Here is a 25,810-nt window from a genome sequence, read left to right on the forward strand (position 1 = left end):
AATACAAAAAGAACGAAGGTTGTCTCCAGACATATACAATGCTACTACTTATCATCAAAAACGATACTTCTAATAACAGGTAGTGAGAAAGGCACACAGTGGTAAGCAGAGAAAATCTCCATCTGGTCACACCTGTTATCTAAATAGACACAGGGTATTTAGACTGAGCCTGTCTTAAGCATAAGCAGTGTATCGATAAATATGTAGATGGTATTACAGGTATTAAGTTTGCAGTAAAGATAGCGCTAGTACTAACCCAATACCTGTAATACCATCTACATATTTATCGATACACTGCTTATGCTTAAGACAGGCTCAGTCTAAATACCCTGTGTCTATTTAGATAACAGGTGTGACCAGATGGAGATTTTCTCTGCTTACCACTGTGTGCCTTTCTCACTACCTGTTATTAGAAGTATCGTTTTTGATGATAAGTAGTAGCATTGTATATGTCTGGAGACAACCTTCGTTCTTTTTGTATTAACTACATTATAACTACCTAAAGCGACTGATAGAAGCTGTTCTCTGTATTGTTATTTGTTCTACTACTGTGACCCTAGTTCCCCTCCTATACCATTGGAGATATACAGTTCTTTCGATTTGTAGTCTATTTTGATCATGTTATTTGTATTGTCCAATAAAATTTGTATTTTTCTATGCCTTTGGCAATTTATATATTTTTTCAATAGTTTCTGACTCCTTCTTTCTCTTGTGTTCTACTTGATATTATTTGGAGTTTCTATTGTTACTGGGGAGTTCAAAAATCCGCACTTGCTGGTGACAGCCCACATATTTTATAGTCCCATGAGACATATGTTGACACAATCGTTGGAGTATAATGCAAATTTTATTCAACAAATCTCCTAATGACAACAGATTTTTTTTTAGAAGTAAAAAAACTCAAAATGCACGGTTTCAAATTATTATGCACAACAGAGATCAAAACATTTAAAAGGTTGTAAAGAGAACTAAAATGGTCATTTGTTTAACTTGCAGCATCAGGTGGTCATATTTACAGAAATCAAAAGCTCTTTCAATCAAAAAAAAAACGTAACAGGCCAAGTTACATGTTAACATAGGACCCCTTCTTTGATATCACCTTCACAATTCTTGCACCCATTGAATTTGTGAGTATTTGGGCAGTTTCTGCTTGAATATCTTTGCAGGATGTCAGAATAGCCTCCCAGAGCTTCTGTTTTGATGTGAACTGCCTCCCACCCTCATAGATATTTTGCTTGAGGATGCTCCAAAGGTTCTCAATAGGGTTGAGGTCAGGGGAACATGGGGGCCACACCATGAGTTTCTCTCCTTTTATGCCCATAGCAGCCAATGACACAGAGGTATTCTTTGCAGCATGGGATGGTGCATTGTCATGCATGAAGATAATTATACTACGGAAGGCACGGTTCTTCTTTTTGTACCACGGAAGAAAGTGGTCAGTCATAAACTCTACGTACTTTGCAGAGGTAATTTTCACACCATCAGGCACCCTAAAGGGGCCTACTCGCTCTCTCCCCATGATTCCAGCCCAAAAGATGACTCCGCCACCTCCTTGCTGACGTCGCAGCCTTGTTGGGACATGGTGGCCATTCACCAACCATCCACTACTCCATCCATCTGGACCATCCAGGGTTGCACGGCACTCCTCAGTAAACATTAGTCTTCATGTATTTCTGAGCCCATTGCAACCGTTTCTGCTTGTGAGCATTGTTTAGAGGTGGCCGAATAATAGCTTTATGCACACTTGCAAACCTCTGAAGGATCCTACACCTTGAGGTTCGCGGGACTCCAGAGGCACCAGAGGCTTCAAATACCTGTTTGCTGCTTTGCAATGGCATTTTAGCAGCTGCTCTCCTAATCCTATTAATTTGTCTGGCAGAAACCTTCCTCATTATGCCCTAATCTGAACGAACCCGTCTGTACTCTGAATCAGCCACAAATCTTTTCACAGTACGATGATCACGCTTAAAGAGGCTCTGTCACCAGATTATAAGTGCCCTATCTCCTATATAATCTGATCGGCGCTGTAATGTAGATAACAGCAGTGGTTTTTTATTTTGAAAAACAAACATTTTTGAGCAAGTTATGAGCAATTTTAGATTTATGCTAATTCATTTCTTAATGACCAACTGGGCGTTGTACAGAGGAGTGTATGACGCTGACCAATCAGCGTCAGACACTTCTCATTGTTCCAGCCCAGCGTGATCCATGGCACAGTGTGATTGTGCAGTGAAAGAAGCTGGGCTGGAACAATGAGAAGTGTCTGACGCTGATTGGTCAGCATCATACACTTCTCTGTACAACGCCCAGTTGGTAAAAAGTAAAAACACGCCCAGTTTAAGTTTTCTTGAAATATCCAATGTTTTCATACCTTGTCCAAGGTATTGCACTATTTCACGCTTTTCGGCAGCAGAGAGATCCTTTTTCTTTCCCATATTGCTTGAAACCTGTGGCCTGCTTAATAATGTGGAACATCCTTCTTAAGTAGTTTTGCTTTGATTGGGCACACCTGGCAAACTAATTATCACAGGTGGCTGAGATTGATTACAATGATCCAAAGAGCCCGAAGACACAATACCATCCATGAGTTTAATTGAAAAACTAATAATTAAATGTTTATGACACTTAAATCCAATGTGCATAGTAATTTGGAACACGGTGTAAATAAAATTTATGTTAATATATTAAAAGCAATATGATAAAAAAAAAAAAAAATAATGACACCTTCCCTTTAAGTTTCTTATTTCTATTATGTTTTAAGTTTTTTGCTGTATTTTTTTTTTCTTCCACATGGTGGAAAGTATTAAAAATTAAATAATTTGACATGTTTTCCTATGTTGGCCACCAGAGGGAGCACTTCCCAGAATTACAGAAAGGTGAATAAGGCAAAGCAAACTGACTCACAGCTGCCGTAAATGTGAAAGGGAATCGAATCCCACCCCATCCCTATTTTTTGGCCACAAGCCAGAAAAAGGTGTCTTCAAATTGCTAAGCATTGTCCAGCTGACGTTTTGGGAGGGATTGTACAAATGGCAGCTGGCAGGAGCTATAGGACACACCAAAAGTCTATGGGTATGTAGACACGCTTACTAAAAAAACGTCGAGTGGTTTTCAAGGGAAAACAGCTACTGATTTTCAGCCGTTTTTTTTAAATCGAACTTGCGGTTTCCGCTGCCGTTTTTTTAGCTGTTTTTATATAGAGAGTCAATGAAAAAACGGCTCCAAAAACGTCCCAAGAAGTGACATGCACGGGCGTCTTTGTGCCGTTTTTTTAAAATGACGTGTAAAAAAAAACGCCCCGTCGGAACAGAGCGCCATATTTCCCATTGAAATCAATGGGCAGATCTGCTTCCAATTTTTCAGCTGTTTTTCGGGACGTTCACAGCCCGAAAAACGGCTGAAAACACTACGTGTGCACATAACCTAAGGGTATGTTCACACGGCTTATTTTCTGGCCGTAAAAATCGGAAGCAGAACGCCTCCAAACATCTGCCCATTGATTTCAATGGGAAATACGGCGTTCTGTTCCGACGTGGAGTTGCTAAAAGAAAGTCTGAAAATCAGGAGCAGTTTTCCTTTTAAAACAGCTCCGTATTGTCAGACGTTTTTGATTTTGTGTGCGCACATGCCCTAAGAATGATGAAAGTCAAGTGAATGACTTTGCAGTTGACCAGTTCACACGGCGTGTACTTAACACGTTTTGTTTGCGCATTTTACGTGCCAAAAACCGCATCAAAAAACGCTCGATTACGCTTTTCATTTATATAATTGGTAAAACGTGCCGTTAGTACATACAACACGCTTTTTTACACACGTGTTTTTAAAAAACGCGTTGTGTAAATAAAGTGTCGTCGATTCCTTTGCACGTAAAACGTGCGAAATGTTCCCATAGTCCATGGGAGTCCTAATTATGCGTCAGAAAGCACACACAAAATGCATTAAAAAAAACGTGAAAAAAGCGTCAAACGCTTGATTAAGCTTCCCATTTACATCAATGGGAAAGCGAGCCCTTAGTTTTTTTACGCAAATTTAAAAAAAAGAAGTGTTGCATATAAAAGAACAGTGGGGTGGGATTGTGTGTGGCGCAGTTGCATGTTAGGGGGGATTTGCGCGCGTGTGTGTGTGTGTGTGTGTGTGTGTGTGTGTGTGTGTGTGTGCTCACCGCTGATTCGTCAAAACAGGTGATAAGCGGCTATGTAGGATCAGCGCCGCCCGTGCATACTCCCCTGAACAAAAATAGGACACAGCTCTGCAGCGCGCGCACGCACAGCTTTGCTGACTGTTTCCTTAATGACTGATTATCAGGACCCTAGGGTTTAGAGGTGACTGAGGAGAGCAGCAGGTGTATGCAGGTAGTATAATGTAATGTCACTACGGACTCACCCACGCCCTACTTCCATCTCCTGGTTCTCCCGCTGGCCGTTAGCGAAGTGTCAGGATTGTGAATAGACATCACGTCCTAGTTGGTAGTGATGTCTATTAACTCTCAGGACACTTGAGCAACGTTAATGTGTGTTTATGCTGCACATAGTGATCTAGTAAGATCACTGTGTGCTGTGTAAATGAATGGGGAGAAGTGTATGACGCGGATTGGTCAGCGTCATACACTTCTCTCCACAATGCCCACTTGGTCAAAAAGTAAAATATGCCCAGTTGGGCATTAAGAAAGTCATTAACATAAAGCTAAAATAGATTATAAGTCAATCGAAAATGATCATTTTTCTAAATAAAAAAATACTGCTGTAATCTACATTACAGCGCCGATCATATTATGTACAATTTAGGGCACTTATAATGTGGTGTCAGAGCCTCTTTAAATATCTCAGCAAAAAAAAAATATCCTATCTCAAAATCGATTGCTGCATTGTTTTCGTATTGAAAGGAGGTTTCAAATGAGCACCCACTCGACCCCCCCCGTGCCATTTAATATTTTGCTGAGCCGGCCCACCCCACCGCCCCAAGGGGTGGGGTGTTTTTTTTCCATTAACTGGTAGATTTTATGACCCCCATTAAATCCCACAATATTTCAAGCCTCTACCTCGAGCCGTTCAAAAGTTATGAGGGCATTCCGGAACTTTTGGTGGGCACGGTGTGTATATATATATATACATATACACACACACACACACACACACACTTCAATTTTAAATAAAAAAAAGAAGGCCCATGTGTCCCGGTAAAAAGAAAAAACATTTTGCGGTAGGACACAGCCTGTTTTGGCCTTGTGGATGCAGCCTATTTTTTCAAATCTGACATGTTTCTGACAAGTACAATGTGTCACGAGAAAACAATCTCAGAATAACTTGGATAGGTAAAAGCATTTAGAGTTATAACCACATAAAAGGGACGTCAGATTTTAAAAATCGGCTTTGTCCTGAAGGCCAAAATAGGCTCAGTCCTGAAGGGGTTAAACCGCATGGTGAATGCAACAAAAAAAAAACAAACAACAAAACACCACCACAAAAAATAAAACGGATTAGTATGGGTTTCTTATTCTATCCTCTGTACATGATTATGATGTAGCCACCTCGCCTCATTTGCGGTCAACAGAATTTAGAGATATGCTTTACAGCAGCCACATGGACCGTAGGAAACAGTAGTCTGGAGCCGACACATTGGCTTATATGGGACAGTTTTCTATGCATGTTCTGTGACCTGTGCAGAGGTCATTGTGCAGGGAGGGGGAGGAGGTGAGCTATGCCCATCACCTATTGTCAATGGTGGATCCTGTGTTATCCATATATACAGTGAAGGAAATAAGTATTTGATCCCTTGCTGATTTTGTGAGTTTGCCCACTGTCAAAGACATGAACAGTCTAGAATTTTTAGGCTAGGTTAATTTTACCAGTGAGAGAGATTATATATAAAAAGAAAAAACCAGAAAACCACATTATCAAAATTATATATATATATATATATATATATATATATATATATTTATTTGCATTGTGCACAGAGAAATAAGTATTTGATCCCTTTGGCAAACAAGACTTGATACTTGGTGGCAAAACCCTTGTTGGCAAGCACAGCAGTCAGACGTTCTTTTGTAGTTGATGAGGTTTGCACACGTTAGATGGAATTTTGGCCCACTCCTCTTTGCAGATCATCTGTAAATCATTAAGATTTCGAGGCTGTCGCTTGACAACTCGGATCTTCAGCTCCCTCCATAAATTTTCGATGGGATTAAGGTCTGGAGACTGGCTAGGCCACTCCATGACCTTAATGTGCTTCTTTTTGAGCCACTCCTTTGTTGCCTTGGCTGTATGTTTCGGGTCATTGTCGTGCTGGAAGACCCAGCCACGAGCCATTTTTAATGTCCTAGTGGAGGGAAGGAGGTTGTCACTCAGGATTTGACGGTACATGGCTCCATCCATTCTCCCATTGATGCGGTGAAGTAGTCCTGTGCCCTTAGCAGAGAAACACCCCCAAAACATAATGTTTCCACCTCCATGCTTGACAGTGGGGACGGTGTTCTTTGGGTAATAGGCAGCATTTCTCTTCCTCCAAACACGGCGAGTTGAGTTAATGCCAAAGAGCTAAATTTTAGTCTCATCTGATCACAGCACCTTCTCCCAATCACTCTCAGAATCATCCAGATGTTCATTTGCAAACTTCAGACGGGCCTGTACATGTGCCTTCTTGAGCAGGGGGACCTTGCGGGCACTGCAGGATTTTAATCCATTACGGCGTAATGTGTTACCAATGGTTTTCTTGGTGACTGTGGTCCAAGCTGCCTTGAGATCATTAACAAGTTCCCCCCGTGTAGTTTTCAGCTGAGCTCTCACCTTCCTCAGGATCAAGGATACCCCACGAGGTGAGATTTTGCATGGAGCCCCAGATCGATGTCGATTGACAGTCATTTTGTATGTCTTCCATTTTCTTACTATTGCACCAACAGTTGTCTCCTTCTCACCCAGCATCTTACTTATGGTTTTGTAGCCTATTCCAGCCTTGTGCCGGTCTATGATCTTGTCCCTGACATCCTTAGAAAGCTCTTTGGTCTTGCCCATGTTGTAGAGGTTAGAGTCAGACTGTTTAATTGAGTCTGTGGACAGGAGTCTTTTATACAGGTGACCATTTAAGACAGCTGTCTTTAATGCAGGCACCAAGTTGATTTGGAGCGTGTAACTGGTCTGGAGGAGGCTGAACTCTTAATGGTTGGTAGGGGATCAAATACTTATTTCTCTGTGCACAATGCAAATGAATATATATAATTTGGACTGTGTGATTTTCTTCTTTTTTATATAATCTCTCTCTCACTGGTAAAATTAACCTAGCCTAAAAATTCTAGACTGTTCATGTCTTTGACAGTGGGCAAACTTACAAAATCAGCAAGGGATCAAATACTTATTTCCTTCACTGTAGGTGTTACCTGTCAGTGTAATCCTGCTTGTACTGATGAGTTGTATGAGGATACTGAGATGAATGCTGAGAAATTATCTTTACAGAACAGGGAGAGTCAGTCTATTATGAATGGTGGATCCTGTGTGATCTATATCTATCAGTGCTAGGTGAGCTGAAAAGGAGTCTCCGCGGGCGCTGCTGCACTTCAATAGGACCGAAAGGGCACAAAGTTCGGAAGAGTAATGGATGATGTACAGGAGAGTGGATAATAAATATATTTATTGGTGATATGACTACGCGTTTCAATGCCGCACCGGCATCTTCATCAGGTCATGAAGGAACACACACAAGTACCTTGTTTAAATAGCTATGTAAACGTTGAAAAAACCCGCCAATGTGAACAAGGTCAGGGCGTTCCAATGACGTCATAGTTCAAAGGTTAAAAGAACAGATAATCACATCAATAGTAAAACATAGCATATGATAGAAACAATTGCAGTACGATAATAGCAATATAAGGAAGAACATTGAATTAATAACGAGGAGTGTATCAAAACGAATGCTTTAAACAGCAAGCTAAAAAGCTAACCGGGGATAACCGGATAATCACAGATGCCAGTACAAATAGAACATATATAAACCACAGATAAATGTGAGGTATGGAGAACATATCTTTAGGTGCAAAAATGACATATGGAATGAAAGACATTTTGTCGGCACTGATTCTAAAACAGAAATATACAAATAAAAGAGCAATAATTCATATTTAAAAGGGGACACTATTCATAAACTAGACTTTGGGCATAGTGAACAAGCCGAAAGCAGTAATATATAAAAAAATATTATATACATGATATAGTGAAAAGGAAGAAATAAAAGCGATACCTTGGCTATAGAAAAATAGAACAGAATATCACATAATAAGAATTTTTTGAGATAAAAGTCCATTATAGAAAGTGTAAAAAATATACACATATTAACATACCTGTCGGAAAATGCCAGAGAAATAGTTGGAAAACAACCTTATATGTTTAAAAGAACAATGTCGGCAAAGACGGTGAATCGTAATTGATGGCACAACGAAATTAGAAAAAAACAGTGTGTCATGAGGGAAATTAAATGTAAGACATAACTGAAATTGTATCTGAGAGAGGAAGCACCAATAACTTATAAGAAAATGACAAAGAACTATGTATAGTATAAGGTTATAACAGGCTATATAGTAAATGTAAAGTCGGCAAAGCCGGTAAATGGTAATTAATAGCACAACGAAATTAAAAAAGAGCAATGTGTTCTGAATAAAATAAAACTAAGAATGTATCAGAAAAGGGGAGCACCCATAATGTACGGGAAAAAAACAAGCAATATGATAACCAAAATATGTATAATATAGTGTTATAACATCAATATGATAAGCGGTAAAATCGGCAAAAGCCGGTAAATCATAATTGATGGCACAAAAAGATTGAAAAAGGAGCAATATGTCGTGAAAGAAATGCAACATAAAAGAATGGGGATATATCATACAAAAAGAGTATCAATATTAATTATGTAGTAAGCAAACAATATATAGTAAAGGGGCGAATACCAATATAGTAATAATATAATGATAAATTAATATAAAATCGGTAAAGGAAAATAAAATGAAAGGTATAATAATTATAATTGAGTATTCCCTAATCAAGGGTGGACTCTGATACATCATTAAGGCCATCAGGTTGGAGGGTTTTCATTTTAAAAATCCAGTAATTTTCACGCTGTTTAAGCTTACTGAATCGATTGGTAATATTGAGTGGAATATGCTCTATAGGCGTGATAAGTATGTTACTGAACTGGCTGTTGTGTGTGGTAAAAAAGTGTCGAGAGACACTATGTTTCAAAAAACCAGTGTTTATGTTAAATCTGTGATTATTGATCCTTGTCCGTAAGCATTGCGTAGTGCGGCCAATGTATTGGAGATGACATGGACATTCCAACATATAAACAACAAAAGAGCTTCCACAATTAAGAAAGCGATTAATATTAAAGGATTCTTTGGTTACTGTAGATGTGTAGGTGGAGGCTTTATGAGTTATGTTGGTACAGCACATACACCGCTGTCGGCCACATTTATAAGAGCCAAGTGTCCTAGGGAGCAAAGTGGAAGAGGGTACCAGGATGCGCCATGGGCTCAAGGTTCGCGCCATCTTATGCCAATTTGTATATGGGACATTTTGAAGACCTGTATATTTATCAAGATTACCCATTTAAAAGCAAAATTCTATTCTATAAGCGTTACATTGACGACCTTCTTTTCATCTGGTTGGGCAATGACTGAGGCTAGATCTTTTATTGAGTCCCTAAATATGAACAGTTTAGGATTGTCTTTTACACACACTTTTTCTGCTCTGTCTATCGATTTTTTGGAACTGACCATTTCTTTTGACACCAGTATTAACAAATTCACAACAAAGACACATTTTAAATCGGTTGATGTAAATAGCTATTTAAAATTTTAACAGTGCCCATTATCCCCCATGGATAAAAAATGTTCCCTTTGGACAATTTAGAAGAGTGAGAAAAAACTGCACAACGGACTCTGATTTTACAGAAGAATGTAATCTATTAGAAAAAAGATTCAGGGAAAAGAATTTTCCTTTGAGTCTCATCAAAGGGGCACGTCATAAAGCCTCTCTACTCTCCCAAGATTCATGCATTAAGCAAGAAAAAGTAATTAAAAATAAACAAAATTTCAGTAATAATTTCATTACAACATTCAATAGTGGAAACAAAAAAATCCAAGAGGTTCTGGATAAACATTGGTACATCTTGAAAAATGATCCCTTTTTAAAGACAGAATTACCTGATAGACCGATCGTCACCTATAGAAGATCAAAATCTCTTAAAAACATTTTAGCACCCAGTAGACTAAAAAATCCCATGGTACCCTGTTCCACTTTGCTCCCTAGGACACTTGGCTCTTATAAATGTGGCCAACAGCGGTGTATGTGCTGTACCAACATAACTCATAAAGCCTCCACATCTACAGTAACCAAAGAATCCTTTAATATTAATAGCTTTCTTAATTGTGGAAGCTCTTTTGTTATTTATATGTTGGAATGTCCATGCCATCTCCAATACATTGGCCGCACTACGCAATGCTTACGGACAAGGATCAATAATCACAGATTTAACATAAACACTGGTTTTTTTAAACATAGTGTCTCTCGACACTTTTTTACCACACACAACAGCCAGTTCAGTGACATACTCATCACGCCTATAGAGCATATTCCACTCAATATTACCAATCGATTCAGTAAGCGTGAAAATTACTGGATTTTTAAAATGAAAACCCTCCAACCTGATGGCCTTAATGATTTATCAGAGTCCACCCTTGATTAGGGAATACTCAATTATAATTATTATACCTTTCATTTTATTTTATTTTCCTTTACCGATTTATATTAATTTATTAATTTATCATTATATTATTACCATATTGGTATTCGCCCCTTTACTATATATTGTTCGCTTACTACATAATTAATATTGATACTCTTTTTGTATGATATATCCCCATTCTTTTATGTTGAATTTCTTTCACGACATATTGCTCCTTTTTCAATCTTTTTGTGCCATCAATTATGATTTACCGGCTTTTGCCGATTTTACCGCTTATCATATTGATGTTATAACACTATATTATACATATTTTGGTTATCATATTGCTTGTTTTTTTCCCGTACATTATGGGTGCTCCCCTTTTCTGATACATTCTTAGTTTTATTTTATTCAGAACACATTGCTCTTTTTTAATTTCGTTGTGCTATTAATTACCATTTACCGCCTTTGCCGACTTTACATTTACTATATAGCCTGTTATAACCTTATACTATACATAGTTCTTTGTCATTTTCTTATAAGTTATTGGTGCTTCCTCTCTCAGATACAATTTCAGTTATGTCTTACATTTAATTTCCCTCATGACACAGTTTTTTTCTAATTTTGTTGTGCCATCAATTACGATTCACCGTCTTTGCCGACATTGTTCTTTTAAACATATAAGGTTGTTTTCCAACTATTTCTCTGGCATTTTCCGACAGGTATGTTAATATGTGTATATTTTTTACACTTTCTATAATGGACTTTTATCTCAAAAAATTCTTATTATGTGATATTCTGTTCTATTTTTCTATAGCCAAGGTATCGCTTTTATTTCTTCCTTTTCACTATATCATGTATATAATATTTTTTTATATATTACTGCTTTCGGCTTGTTCACTATGCCCAAAGTCTAGTTTATGAATAGTGTCCCCTTTTAAATATGAATTATTGCTCTTTTATTTGTATATTTCTGTTTTAGAATCAGTGCCGACAAAATGTCTTTCATTCCATATGTCATTTTTGCACCTAAAGATATGTTCTCCATACCTCACATTTATCTGTGGTTTATATTTATATATGTTCTATTTGTACTGGCATCTGTGATTATCCGGTTATCCCCGGTTAGCTTTTTAGCTTGCTGTTTAAAGCATTCGTTTTGATACACTCCTCGTTATTAATTCAATGTTCTTCCTTATATTGCTATTATCGTACTGCAATTGTTTCTATCATATGCTATATGTTTTACTATTGATGTGATTATCTGTTCTTTTAACCTTTGAACTATGACGTCATTGGAACGCCCTGACCTCGTTCACATTGGCGGGTTTTTTCAACGTTTACATAGCTATTTAAACAAGGTACTTGTGTGTGTTCCTTCATGACCTGATGAAGATGCCGGTGCGGCATTGAAACGCGTAGTCATATCACCAATAAATTTATTTATTATCCACTCTCCCGTACATCATCCATTACTCTTCCGAACTTTGTGCCCTTTCGGTCCTATTGAAGTGCAGCAGCGCCTGCGGAGACTCCTTTTCAGCTCACCTAGCACATCCTCAGCGGTCTTTTCATTGGAATTACCGGTCTCGAGTCCTGGCAGCAGCAGCATCTTTATCTCTCCATTGCTTTTTTATCATCGTGACAAGGTTAGTATTACTCTTCTCATCTACTACTTTTTACCTGGTTAACCTGCACTATGTGGCGCCGTGTTTTCTGCTTCATCTCATCTCTATATCTATCAGTGTAATTCTGCCTGTGATGATAATGAGATGTCTGCTGAGAAATGATCTCCACAGAACAGGAAGAGTCAGTCTATTATAAATGGTGGATCCTGTGTTATCTATACACACACACACACACACACACACACACCTGTGCAAAAGGCAGATGTGAAAAAAACTATAAAGTAAGAATATTTTCAAAAATAGAAGTGTTAATATTTTTTTTATCAATTAAGAAAATACAAAGTGAATGAACAGAAGAGAAATCTAAATCAAATTAATATTTTGCCTTCAAAAAAGCATCAGTTCTAAGTACACTTGCAAAAAAAAATCATATTTTGGAGGATTATAGTCAGGTGTACGATTAACCAATTATACCAAACAAGTGATAATGATCCTCATTTTGGGTTGAAACACAGTCATTAACTGTAACAGCTGTGTAGGAGGTTAAAACTGGGGGAGGAACAGCCAATCTCTACTACAAAGCTGAGGTTGTGGAAGACAGTTTCATGTCACAGGCCCACCATGGCACAACCGAGAACAGCAACATGACACAAGGTAGCATCAGCAAGGTCGCTCCCAGGCAAAAATTTTAAAGCAGACTGGGGTTTCAACATGTTCTGTTCAAGCTCTTTTGAAGAAGCACAAAGAAATGGCAACGTTGAGGACCGTAGAACGTAGTGGTCGGCCAAGGAAATTTATTGCAGCAGATCAAAGGCACATCTTCCGATTTAGAAAGGGAAGTAAGCACAATATCAAGCAATGCCATCAGTTCAGAACTGGCAGAAACCAGTGGGGCCCACATACACCCATTTACTGTTTGGAGAAGTCTGGCCAGATGTGGTCTTCTTGGAAGAATTGCGGCCAAAACGCCATACCTTCAATATGGAATGAAGGCCGAGCGACTCAACTATGCACGAAATCATAGGAACTGGGGTGCAGAAAAATGGCAGCAGGGGCTCTGGACTGATGAGGCAAAATGTGAAATATTTGGCAGTAACAGAAGGCAGGTTGTTCGCCAAAGGACTGGAGAGCAGTACAATAATGAGCATATGCAGGCAACAGTGAAGCATGGTGAAGGTTCCTTGCAAGTTTGGGGCTGCATTTCAGCAAATGGAGTTGGGGATTTGGCCAGGATTAATGGTGTCCTCAGTGATGAGAAACACAGGCAGATATTTATCCATCATGTAATACCCTCAGGGAGTTGTGTAATTGGCTCCAAATTTAAATTGCAGCTGGTTCACCCCCCCCCAAAGTCTGATACTAAGCCTAGTGCATGACCGGATTCATAGAACACCTTGTAGAGAACTTCTATGTGCAGTCAGAGCTCCCTCAGGTCCTCCACTATGTAGAATACATTATCTGAAGTGTTACTGTAATGTAGAACTAAGGAGGAACCTCACCTTAACAAACCTCCCAATTCACTTTCTAAATTCATTATTACTTACCTGTGGTAACACCTCCTGGAATTTCCTCCTCCACTTCACTGTGACACAGTTGATCGCCCCTCACCCGCTCTTCTTTTGTTTCATCCTCCGCTTTAATATTGGTCAGATCGTCCCCCTGATTTCACATACGTAACATTTCAGTACAATACAGCAGAGAGTGCGAAGAATCTAACAGATCAACATAAAAAAAAAAACACCAAAATCTATGACCACATCTATGACTGCAGGACCAAATAGCTCCACACACCCTATATAGATCTGGTGTAGGACTCAGCTTCATCTACCTGATGATTCTCTGGGACATTGTGATTATCCTCTGGGCAGTCCTGGAAATACAGAGGACTGGGACATCTCTCTGGTGGATTTCTCCTACTGGATCCATCTGTAGGAAACACACAGTGACTGAATACATGACTAATGTATATCTGTCTATAGATCAGACACTTCTATGTCTATTGATCAGAGCCGACGTTACAATGTTGAGGTCCTCACCACCTGTGTCGATGTTCCTGCACCTTGTAAGCCGCAGGCCTAAAGTAGACTGTGGCCTACCAGAGCGAATGGCGGGGCGCTGACGGCTCCCTGCTCCGCCGTAGTATTTATCGGTTTCTACGTTCACATGAAAGTGGCGGGACACAGGGGCCCTCTATTTTAAGAGTTCCCTGCCACCCAAAAAAAAAAAAGTGTTAGGGCGGCACCTGAGTATTAGCCTCTTAAAGGCTATGTACACCTTTATAGGCAATATTTCCTTTACTTTTTATTAACACATATATATATATATATATATATATATATAGGTTTTAGGTGATTAAACACGTTTTTTTAAAATTTACTTTAAGAAAACATTTTTTTTTTAGTTTTTAAGATACAGCTGTTATGTCTCATGTAAAACTGGATCATTTGCTATCAGCTGAATCCGTAAGTGAAGTGACCTGACGACTCAGCTGAGAGCGGGTCCTGTATCTAACACACAGGATCACAATAATTACCATCACATATAAGGTGAAGAACGTGGATACACAGGACCCGCTCCCATCCGAGTGGTCAGGTCACTTCACTTACGGATTAGGCTGATAGCGAATGATCCAGCTTCCGTGTATAGAGAAGACATAAGAGATGTATCATAAAAAAAAAAAAAAAAACTCAAAAAAAAAAACAAATAATGTATAATTAAAGTAAAATCGAAAAAAGTTTGTAAACAAGTATTTACAGCTTTTAAGTACCGAACCATTTCTGGCTTTAATCACTTACCGCTGCAGCCAGTTTTGACCTATTTAAAGAGGCTCTGTCACCAGATTTTGCAACCCCTATCTGCTATTGCAGCAGATCGGCGCTGCAATGTAGATTACAGTAACGTTTTTATTTTTAAAAAACGAGCATTTTTGGCCAAGTTATGACCATTTTTGTATTTATGCAAATGAGGCTTGCTAAAGTCCAACTGGGCGTGTTTAAAGTAAAAGTCCAACTGGGCGTGTATTATGTGCGTACATCGGGGCGTTTTTAATTCTTTTACTAGCTGGGAGTTGGGAATGGGAGTGTATGATGCTGACGAATCAGCATCATCCACTTCTGTTCGTTAACGCCCAGCTTCTGGCAGTGCAGAGACACAGCGTGTTCTCGAGAGATCACGCTGTGTCGTCACTCACTTCCTGCCCCAGGTCCTGCATCGTGTCGGACGAGCGAGGACACATCGGCACCAGAGGCTACAGTTGATTCTGCAGCAGCATCAGCGTTTGCAGGTAAGTCGATGTAGCTTCTTACCTGCAAACGCTGATGCTGCTGCAGAATCAACTGTAGCCTCTGGTGCCGATGTGGCCGACACGATGCAGGACCTGGGGCAGGAAGTGAGTGACGACACAGCGTGATCTCTCGAGAACACGCTGTGTCTGCACTGCCAGAAGCTGGGCGTTCTGAAGAGAAGTGGATGATACTTCTCGTCAGAACGCCCAGCTAGTAAAATAAGTAAACACGCCCAGATGTAACACACATAATACACGCCCAGTTGTACTTTTACTGTAAACACGCCCAGTTGTACTTTAGAAAGCCTCATTTACATAAATATAAAAATGGTCATAACTTGGCCAAAAATGCTCGTTTTTAAAAAAAAAAAAAACGTTACTCTTATCTCCATTGCATCGCTGATCTGCTGCAATATGAGATAGGGGTTGCAAAATCTGGTGACAGAGCCTCTTTAAGGGAGAACCATTTTTCCAATCTGACGTGTCACTTTGAGCCACGAATGAGAGTGCCCCTAAAAGTACTCCTTATTTGAAGCAAGTGCCTGTTGCACAGGACAGAGTGCCACTCGAGACGTTTTTCACTGCCTCCGAGGTGCACCCAATAGTTTTCACAGACCCATTTACTTTAGCAGGTGATCCGTGGAAAAATAGGACACTGGCCGACACACACGGTCATGTGCATGAGGCATAATACTTTTCCCCATCCCCAAGTTATTAAAAAATATTTATGCATCCCGAGTTATTGAACTTTCTAGATCCAAATGGCGCCCCCTGCTTTTTCTTCATGTGGGTCCATGAACGTCATTCTAGTGATGCTTTTAAGAAGACACGCATGCGCAGTAAAACACACTGTTGCCGGATCTATCTTTGAACTATCTACGCACTGATTCCACACCTGTTATAAGGTTCTCTCTTGTACTTTTCCAGTGCCGAAAAAGCAGATAATGCACAGCAGAGCCGGGTCAGTTCTCCAGCTGTATGCCGTATAGTCTGTCACTGCTCTGTGCACCCCGGCCGCTGACTATTAGTGAGGCATCTCAGTCAGTCGGCCAGCTTATTATAGTCGGTCACTTCTCTGTGCGCTCCGGCCGCTGCAATCTGCCCTGCAAGTAGTACACTATGTGCATAGGCAGAGAGCGTACTATGTGCAGGAAATACTTTTAGGTGCACTTCCGTTCGAGACACAACGACTTTAAGGGCATGTGCACATGGGGCGGATTAGCTGCAGATTTTCTCCAATGGATTTAAATTGCGGAAAATCTGCAGCATATTACAGTAACAGAAATGTGGAAGAGATTTCAACAAATCCAGAATCTATTGTTTTCTATGTGACGCTGTCCAATCGTCATACAGCTTCTCCCCCTTCCCTGCCCAGCAATACAGTGATATTATATAGTATACAGCTTCTATACCGGACTGTGTGTTCAACTGGCGATATCTCCGGTTGTGTTACAGCTAGAACCCTGATCCCAGTGGCATATGAAAGATTACAATCTCCTCTTTCATATGCTTCCACCAGAATCACTGTTCTAGGTGTTCCACAGCCCGAGATATGGCGGTTTGAAGTGATCTCCCTTCCCTCCAGCCTCACTCTCTCATACTGTGTGAAGCAGCTACATGCTGATGGGACAGCGTCAGAGGCTGTGAGATAGCTCCATCTCAGGAGAATCGCTGCGGTTACCTCCCACTTGTCTAATAACGGATCATTTACATATTTAGAAAAAAGCTCAACTTTTAAAATAATAATAAACGTTTTTGGGACAAAATTTTCACTAGAATTATCAGTGTGACAGCACCGATTACATTAGCTAGGAGATAGGGCATTACTAAATTAGAGACAGAGCCTCTAAAAAGTACCTCCGGTTACACTGGTATTATATAGAAAACTATTAAAGTGCAGGAGTGTGCCAATAATAGTCTTTCTAAATTACTTGAATCTTGTACTCATCAGGTCCGCGGGACTGACCGGTTCAGTGTCAGCGTCATACACTTCTCTTTACAACGCCCACTTGGTAAAAAGTAAAAAAAAAAAAACGCCAAGTTGGTCATTAAGAACGAATTAGCATAAATCTAAAATTGCTCATAACTTGCTCAAAAATTATCGTTTTTCAAAACAAAAACCACTACTGTTATCTACATTACAGCGCCAATCAGATTATGTAGGAGACAGGCCACTTATAATCTGGTGACCGGGCCTCTTTAATTGACATGCTGCGGTTGAAGTAACCGGACTGCAGGTCAATTTATGTGCGGTTTTTACGGCGGCATTTTTCCGCAGTGTGGGGATGAGATTTGTTGGAATGTCAGCCACACATTAGCTACTACAACATGCTGGGGATTTTCCGCAATTAATCCGTTGCGGAAAATCCGCAATGTTTACGCTGTGTTTGTTCGGACCCTAAGGGTATGTGCACACACTGAGGGTATGTTCACACGGCCTATTTACGGACGTAAATCGGGCGTTTTTGCCCCGAATTACGCCCGAAAATAGCGCCTCAATAGCGCTGACAAACATCTGCCCATTGAAAGCAATGGGCAGACGTTTGTCTGTTCACACGAGGCGTATATTTACGCGCCGCTGTCAAATGACGGCGCGTAAATACACGCCCGCGTAGAAGAAGTGACCTGTCACTTCTTTGGCCGTAATTGGAGCCGCTATTCATTGACTCCAATGAATAGCAGCGCTAATTACGGCCGTAATTGACGCGGCGTTCAAGCGCCTGCACATGCCGGTACGGCTGAAATTACGGGGATGTTTTCAGGCTGAAACATCCCCGTAATTTCAGCCGTTACGGACCCCCGCCGTGTGAACATACCCTTACTAAAAAAACGACTGAAAATACGAGGTTGTTTTCAAGGGGAAACAGCTCCTGATTTTCAGCCGTTTTTTTAGCAACTCGCATTTTTCGCAGCGTTTTTTATGGCCATTTTTTGGAGCTGTTTTTCTATAGAGTCAATGAAAAACTGCTCCAAAAACGGCTCAAGAAGTGACATGCACTTCTTTTTCGCGGGGCGTTTTGTTTAGGCGGCTGTTTTTAAAAAACGGACGCGTAAACATACGCTTCGTCGGAGCTGAAAGACGTATTTCCCATTGAAATTAATGGGCAAACGTAAAACAAAAAATGGCTGAAAATAAGCCACGTGCACATACCCTTCCAGTAAAGAATCCCCGTCTATGTTTGTATAGAAACCTTCTTTCCTCCAGATGTAGGGGATGTCTACAGGACCAACGGGTTCAGTGTCAGCAAGTTCTGTGAGTCTCTGACATGCAGTATCCACCAGTTATCCATCACACCTAAGCGCATAACTTAGATGTGATCGATTACAGGTGGATCCTGCGTGACCCGCGGACCTGACGGATACAGGATTCAGCTGCTCTGTATACAGAATACAGAGCAGCTGTATCTAAAAAAGTAAAAATAGAAGATTTTGAAAATACGCTCTCATTTATATTATATGGAGTGGGTAATGGGAACCACAAAGGTGTATACCACCAGTAATGTACAAGTATTAATTGTGGAAGGGGAAAGAAGGGAAAGACTTGTGGTTCAATGGAAAAAACTAAAATGAACTTTATTTATAAACAAATATTATGAATATTTAAAATTATCCAACGCAGGTCCAATTGTATTGTAGTGCAGATGACTCCCAATCCTACACTATTAAAAGGACACAATTTGCCTCATAAACTGTATGTTATTCAATGTTGCTATCTGGCAGTCAATTAGTGTAAAACAACCAATAAATATTTCTGCCAAGAGTATCAGTGCCGGTTGCACGGGAAGATCGTATCAATGTCTGAATGTCTCCCTTTTATATTAGTTGAAACATAATATTTGTTTATAAATAAAGTCTATTATTTTATTTTGTTCAATTGTTCAATTGAACTACAAGTCTTTCCCCTTCCACAATTAATACTTAAAGTAAAAATTATTTTTAATAAAAACTAATGATAAAGTTGCATAACACACTGACTGACCTTATTTCAAAAAAAAGTTTGAAGGTGTATATAGCCTTTAATTACCTTGGTCGCCCTACTCTGCACCCGTTCTAGTTCTTATACACAGGTGCCCAAAATTGTACCCAATATTCCTAGTGATTTGTTTCTAGGCTTCTTTTGATGTACCCCATGATTTTATTAGCTTTGGCAGCAGCTGCCTGGCACTATTTGCTAAAGTTAAGTTATCTGTCCTCCACTTTTTTTATTGGTCCTGTAGTCTTTTATGGCTTTGGTGCTATCTAATAAACCATGTGGATTTCTCTGTGCTACCACCAGAGGACAACAATCTGATCTGAAAAGTCTGTTAGAAATGTTCCACCCTCTCCTGTAAGAAGCCAACGGGGTTGTATAATCTACATTATCTGAGGAAAATCGCTACTTAACCCCTTGGCACTGCAGCCATTTTTAGTTTTTTCATCTTTTCCTTCGCGCCTTCCTTTATTTTTTCATGGACATAGCCATATGAGGGTGTGTTTTTGTGGGACACTTTCGTTTTTAACCCCTCAGCCTATTTTAGGCCTTAACGACCAAGCTATTTTTTAAGTTTTTCCATCGTCTCATTCAAAGAGCTATAACATTTTTATTTTTGATTCGTCATAGCTGTTTGGTCTTGTTTTTTGCGGGACAAGTTGTAATTTTTAATAGCACCATTTTGGGGTACATAGAATTTATTAACTTTTTTTTGGGGGGTGGGGGGGGGGAATATAAAAAAAAAAAAAAAAGGTTGCCACACTTTTTTGTGTCCTAAATTCACACCGTTTACCTTGCGGTATAAATAACTTTATTTAGCGGGTTGTTACGATTACCTCGTGATGTGGGCGGCCGGTAGTTCCCCATCATGACCTCCTCGTACAGATCCTTGTGTCCTTCTAGATACTCCCACTCCTCCATGGAGAAATAGACAGTGACATCCTGACACCTTATAGGAACCTGACACACACAATGACACAGTCATCACCCAGACACCTCCAGTGCTGTTACTGTAGAATTTCCCAGCATTCCCAGCAGTGTCACCTCTCCAGTCAGCAGCTCAGTCATCTTGTAGATCAGTTCTAAGATCTTCTTCTCATGTATCCGGGAGTGAGGGGGAGGCTCTGTGATGGGACTACTGCTCCATCCTCCTGACTCATGGATGATGGGAGTCGTACAGTCACCCGATGTCTTCTTCACTATTGTGTACTCCTGTGTATGGAGAGAGACACTTACAGAACTGAACACAGTATTTCCCCCCTCAGTAGAAAGAGGGAGATTGTGACCCCGCTGTATAGACCTCTAGTGACCCCACATCTGTAATACTGGAGACCTCACCTACAAAAAGACATTGAGAAAATAGAACGAGGCCAAAACTAAAAAGGAAATAATATTGGGGGCGACTAGATGGACCATGTGCTCTTCTCCTGCCGTCATCTTCTATGTTTCTATATAGAGGTCATCCTGATCCTCCTGGTTCCTGGTCATTCTCATTGCTCTACAACATTACTATTGCTGCATTGGTGACAGGACACATAACTGACCATATTGGTGGCTGATCTTCAGCTTCTTGACGTCACTTGGAAGGTCTGGACGTGGTTATACAGGACACTGGATTCCTCCTATTATGTATTGTCCCTTCCCTATGTGGGACTTGTTCGATAATGTAGAAAAGTTTACCTCTCCGCTCAACAGGTAGATGATCTCCAAGGTGAAGTCTAATATTCTTCTGCTCATCTCATTCCTGTCCTTGTCCATCCTTGGTGGGTGATTCAGGAGAAGGAACGTTGTGGAGGAGAAGATGAGAAAACTGGAGGATCTGGAGGATCTAGTACTGCAGACGTCTTTATGAAGGAAGGAGAAGATGGAGATCATACAGGGGACAACATCATGTGTGACATACAGAACCTCACTTATTCATCATTGAGAGAAACATCTTCTCAGAGCCGTCACCACATGGAATAAAGGGGTATTCCCAACACGGACATTTCTCCCCAGGATATGCCAGAAATGTCTGATAGATGTGGCTCCACCTCTGGCCGTGCTCGGCTGTTTCTGGAACTCCTATACAAGTGAATGGAGAGAGTCGTGTACATGTGTGGTCACCTCTCCATTCATTCTCCACCTGGATGTAGTCATCACCTCACCAGGCGGGTCGGGGGACCCCCGTTCTCCACATAGAGGTGGGACCCCCATATATCAGACATTTATGGCATATCTCTCAGGTGAGAAGAGTAAAATGAAGACATTTCCCCCCAGACAATGAAGACCTGACTCCTGACAACCTGACACATGGCGGATACTGGGGAGACATTGCTGACATCGCACAAGACGTGGTGCACATGAACTGTGAGGTTCTGCAGCAGCTGAGGTGACATTATATATAAAGGAAACATGCAGTGTGATTTCTTATCATCATGTTATAGCGCAGGTGGAGCGGAGCAGAGTGACACATTGTTTTGTGAAATAAGATTCAGTATAAACTTCTATTTTACTAATTTAACCCCTTCCTGCACAGGACATTTACCGCTCAGGAGTTGTTCACATGACAAAGGCCGGAGACCTGAGAGAACTACGATTACGACCATTTATATATTTAGATGCCTTGGTCAATAGCGATTGCAGAATCTAAGCTGTAAGAAAGAGGGGGTGGTCCTATCCGACAGCTCATCGGCCCCTCACGACACGATCACGGGTTATGGATGGTTGTCATGGCACCCTCCTTCCAAAAGCCATAACTTTTTTATATTTCCGTCAAATAGCCGTAAGAGAACATGGCTTTTGTAGGACGCGATGTAGTTTCTAAAGGGGTTTTCCACGATCATCTGTATATGATCGTGGGGGTCTGACAACCGGACCCCGCACCGATCAGCTGCTCCGGCTGCCTGGTAGAGCCGGAAGCAAATGGATAGGTCATCAGTTGTCTGATCGTGGAAAACCCCTTTAATGTCCCCTATAATGTACTGGGAAAGAGAAATAAAAAATCTTGGGCTGGAATAGCAGAAAAAGCAGTGAATCCTATTATTTTTTGGGGTTTTGTTTTTGCAGCGTTCACATGCGGTAAACATGACTTGTTACCTTTATTCTCCGGGTCAATAAGATTACGACGACACCAAATTGATATATTTATCTTCTACTAGAAAAGAACGAGATGTTTAAAAGATAAAACCGTTTTGCGTCGCCGGATTGTGAGACAGAACGTTTTATATTTCCAGTGCCAGGGGTCCTGCACTCCCGAGGGACCGCGCGTGCCAGGGGTTTTATATTTACGGTGACCGCGCGCTGCGAGGGATTTTTGTGGCGCAATTTGGATATTAACGGATGTGGCCATTACGTTACTTATTTTTAATGGTTACATCACTTTTTGTAAAAAATAACAACATATTAGAATGTATTAAAATGGTAACCTCTCACCATCACGCAATTTATTCGGAGGGCTGAGCAAGCCGCTATCTGTCAAACTGATCAGAAGCCGCGGTCGCTATTGATCACGGCATCTGAGGGGTTAATCATCTGGGATTAAACGGTCTCTGATCTTGGCGGTTGCCGGCGGCTGTCAGTAGTCGTGTACGGTGCAGGCTGCGCTCCTTCTAGTGTGACGGCGCACGTACAACATAATACTATAGATCTGATGTCACCAAGGGGTTAAACCCTCCAGTATTTAATATTTACAGCACTAAAAATCAATAATAAATCACAAACACTGTGCCAAATAAAAACCGCACCAAAACCGGACAGAAATGGCCTCATGTAACCTTACCTTTTACTACTGCTGCTTAATGGGAAATCTCCTGACTGATCACAGAGAGAACATTAAACAGCGGAGACCAGAAGTCATGTACACCCGACCAGTGCCGCTCCACTTCAAACACCGCAAAAGCTGAATGACCTGTGATGACGTCACCCCCACATGATCGGGACAGAAAGGAACGGAACTACGCCCCCTCCATGTTACGTGTTATCATCGCTTCTCGACATACAATAGGAGCACCGCCCCTCATGTCACGTGATTATCACCTTCACACAGCGCAGGAGTTCCGCCCCTATACAGAGCTGCGCCCCTCATGTCACGTGATCAACATCACATGTCCTTGTTGCTCTCTACCCATAAGCTCCGCCCTTCCTGCCCTGACCACGTGGTGGTGACGTCATCACAGGTCCTTCCGCTATTGCCGTGCATGAGGTTGAGAGCAGCGTTGGTCGGGTGTTCTCTCTGTTATCAGTCACCCTTGTATGAGTGTGTGTACAGAGAGCTGTCAATCATTGAGTGACCCCGCCCACTGGACTCCTAGCCGGGATTTAACCCCTCCAGTGCCGGCCTCTTTGGGGTAAGTTGTTATTTCTGGTCTTTGTAGTGCTCGGGTGTTTTGTGGGACGAGTCGTATTTTGTAATGACATAATATTCGGGACTTACAACTTATTCACTGACTTTTATACATTTCTTGTTAATGCTGTTCACCGTGCGGTTTAAGGGAATGTTCACACGTAGCGAATACGACCCACAACACGCAAGGAAATCACCCCGAATATTCACCCCAAATGGTGGACGTATAATCCTCCCGAATATCTACTACAGAAATACAGCAAGGCCGATCCTAACCTCTCCGAGCGTTACCATAGCAACACGTCCCTGCTCTTCCGGCTGTGTCCGGGTGACCCCTATAATGACATGTGACCTCTCCGGCCTGTGATTGGCTGCAGGGGTCACATGACGCCTTTTTTATATATGTGTAACCTGCAGCGTTGCTGTGAACACGCGGTGGAGCCGCAGAGGATTCTGGGAACAATGGCGTTTGTTGTGGAACTTGACTTTCCATTGAACTTAATGGCGGTATTCTGCAACAAATGCGCAGCGAATCCGCGGTATAAATCCGATATCCTGCGTGTCTATAATCCGCACCGCAGGTTAACCCCTTAATGACCAGGACAGCTTCTGTTTTAGTTTTTCCCTCCCCCTCTTCTCAGATCTATCACTTTTTTATTTTTCCGTCGATGGGCTGACTATATTTTGTGGGACGAGCTAAAATTGTTGATCACTTTTTACTACATTTGAAATTTTTTTTTTTTAGAGCAACAAATAAACAGTGATTCTATGAATTGTGTTCCTCCCCAGTGGGACGTGAATTAGTGATGATTAGATCGCCGGTACAATACACTAATGTATCGCAGTATATCATGATTAAAGAGGCTCTGTCACCAGATTTTGCAGCCCCTATCTGCTATTGCAGCAGATCGGCGCTGCAATGTAGATTACAGTAACGTTTTTATTTTTAAAAAACGAGCATTTTTGGACAAGTTATGACCATTTTTGTATTTATGCAAATGAGGCTTGCAAAAGTCCAAGTGGGTGTGTATTATGTGCGTACATCGGGGCGTTTTTAATACTTTTACTAGCTGGGCGCTCTGATGAGAAGTATCATCCACTTCTCTTCAGAACGCCCAGCTTCTGGCAGTGCAGACACAGCGTGTTCTCGAGAGATCACGCTGTGACGTCACTCACTTCCTGCCCCAGGTCCTGCATCGTGTCGGCCACATCGGCACCAGAGGCTACAGTTGATTCTGCAGCAGCATCGGCGTTTGCAGGTAAGTAGCTACATCGACTTACCTGCAAACGCCGATGCTGCTGCAGAATCATCTGTAGCCTCTGGTGCCGATGTGTCCTCGCTCGTCCGACACGATGCAGGACCTGTGAGTGACGTCACAGCGTGATCTCTCGAGAACACGGCTGTGTCTGCACTGCCAGAAGCTGGGCGTTGTGAAGAGAAGTGGATGATACTTCTCATCAGAGCGCCCAGCTAGTAAAAGTAGTAAACACGCCCCGATGTACGCACATAATACACGCCCAGTTGGACTTTTACTTTTCAACACGCCCAGTTGTACTTTTGCAAGCCTCATTTGCATAAATACAAAAATGGTCATAACTTGGCCAAAAATGCTCGTTTTTTAAAAATAAAAACGTTACTGTAATCTACATTGCAGCGCCGATCTGCAGCAATAACAGATAGGGGTTGCAAAATCTGGTGACAGAGCCTCTTTAAACCTAAGTGGTTAATAGAAGCGGGAAGGTGGCGGACCATCATTAAAACCCCCCCAGGCTGCCATGACAACCATCTGCATCCCGTGATCGTGTCGCGAGGAGCCGATCAGCTGACCACCTGCGGTCGCTATTGACCACAGCATCTAAGTAGTTAAATGTCCGGGATCTGCGTTCTCTCTGTTCCT

At 41.2% G+C, this 25,810-nt stretch overlaps 2 protein-coding genes across 2 annotated transcripts in view; one reads left to right on the forward strand and one right to left on the reverse strand.

The window, feature by feature from the left end:
* Window positions 1-23,525, reverse strand: part of LOC142665372 (oocyte zinc finger protein XlCOF7.1-like) — a 33,214-nt gene extending 9,689 nt beyond the window's left edge. Inside the window, exons 1-6 of the mRNA XM_075845067.1 lie at window positions 23,349-23,525; window positions 21,269-21,432; window positions 20,633-20,800; window positions 20,425-20,548; window positions 14,164-14,261; window positions 13,880-13,994 (exon numbers count right to left, since the gene is read on the reverse strand). Of these exons, the coding sequence (XP_075701182.1) occupies window positions 13,880-13,994; window positions 14,164-14,261; window positions 20,425-20,548; window positions 20,633-20,800; window positions 21,269-21,346 (583 nt within the window). The 5' untranslated portion in view covers window positions 21,347-21,432; window positions 23,349-23,525. The remainder of the gene's footprint in view (window positions 1-13,879; window positions 13,995-14,163; window positions 14,262-20,424; window positions 20,549-20,632; window positions 20,801-21,268; window positions 21,433-23,348) is intronic.
* A 239-nt stretch (window positions 23,526-23,764) lies between these two features.
* LOC142657225 (uncharacterized) overlaps window positions 23,765-25,810 on the forward strand; it is an 83,986-nt gene continuing 81,940 nt past the window's right edge. Inside the window, exon 1 of the mRNA XM_075832308.1 lies at window positions 23,765-23,916. The gene's annotated coding sequence lies outside the window, so the exon portion shown is untranslated. The remainder of the gene's footprint in view (window positions 23,917-25,810) is intronic.

The sequence above is a fragment of the Rhinoderma darwinii genome, chromosome 1 (assembly GCF_050947455.1).
Source record: "Rhinoderma darwinii isolate aRhiDar2 chromosome 1, aRhiDar2.hap1, whole genome shotgun sequence".
In the NCBI taxonomy this organism is placed as follows: Eukaryota; Metazoa; Chordata; class Amphibia; order Anura; family Rhinodermatidae; genus Rhinoderma; species Rhinoderma darwinii.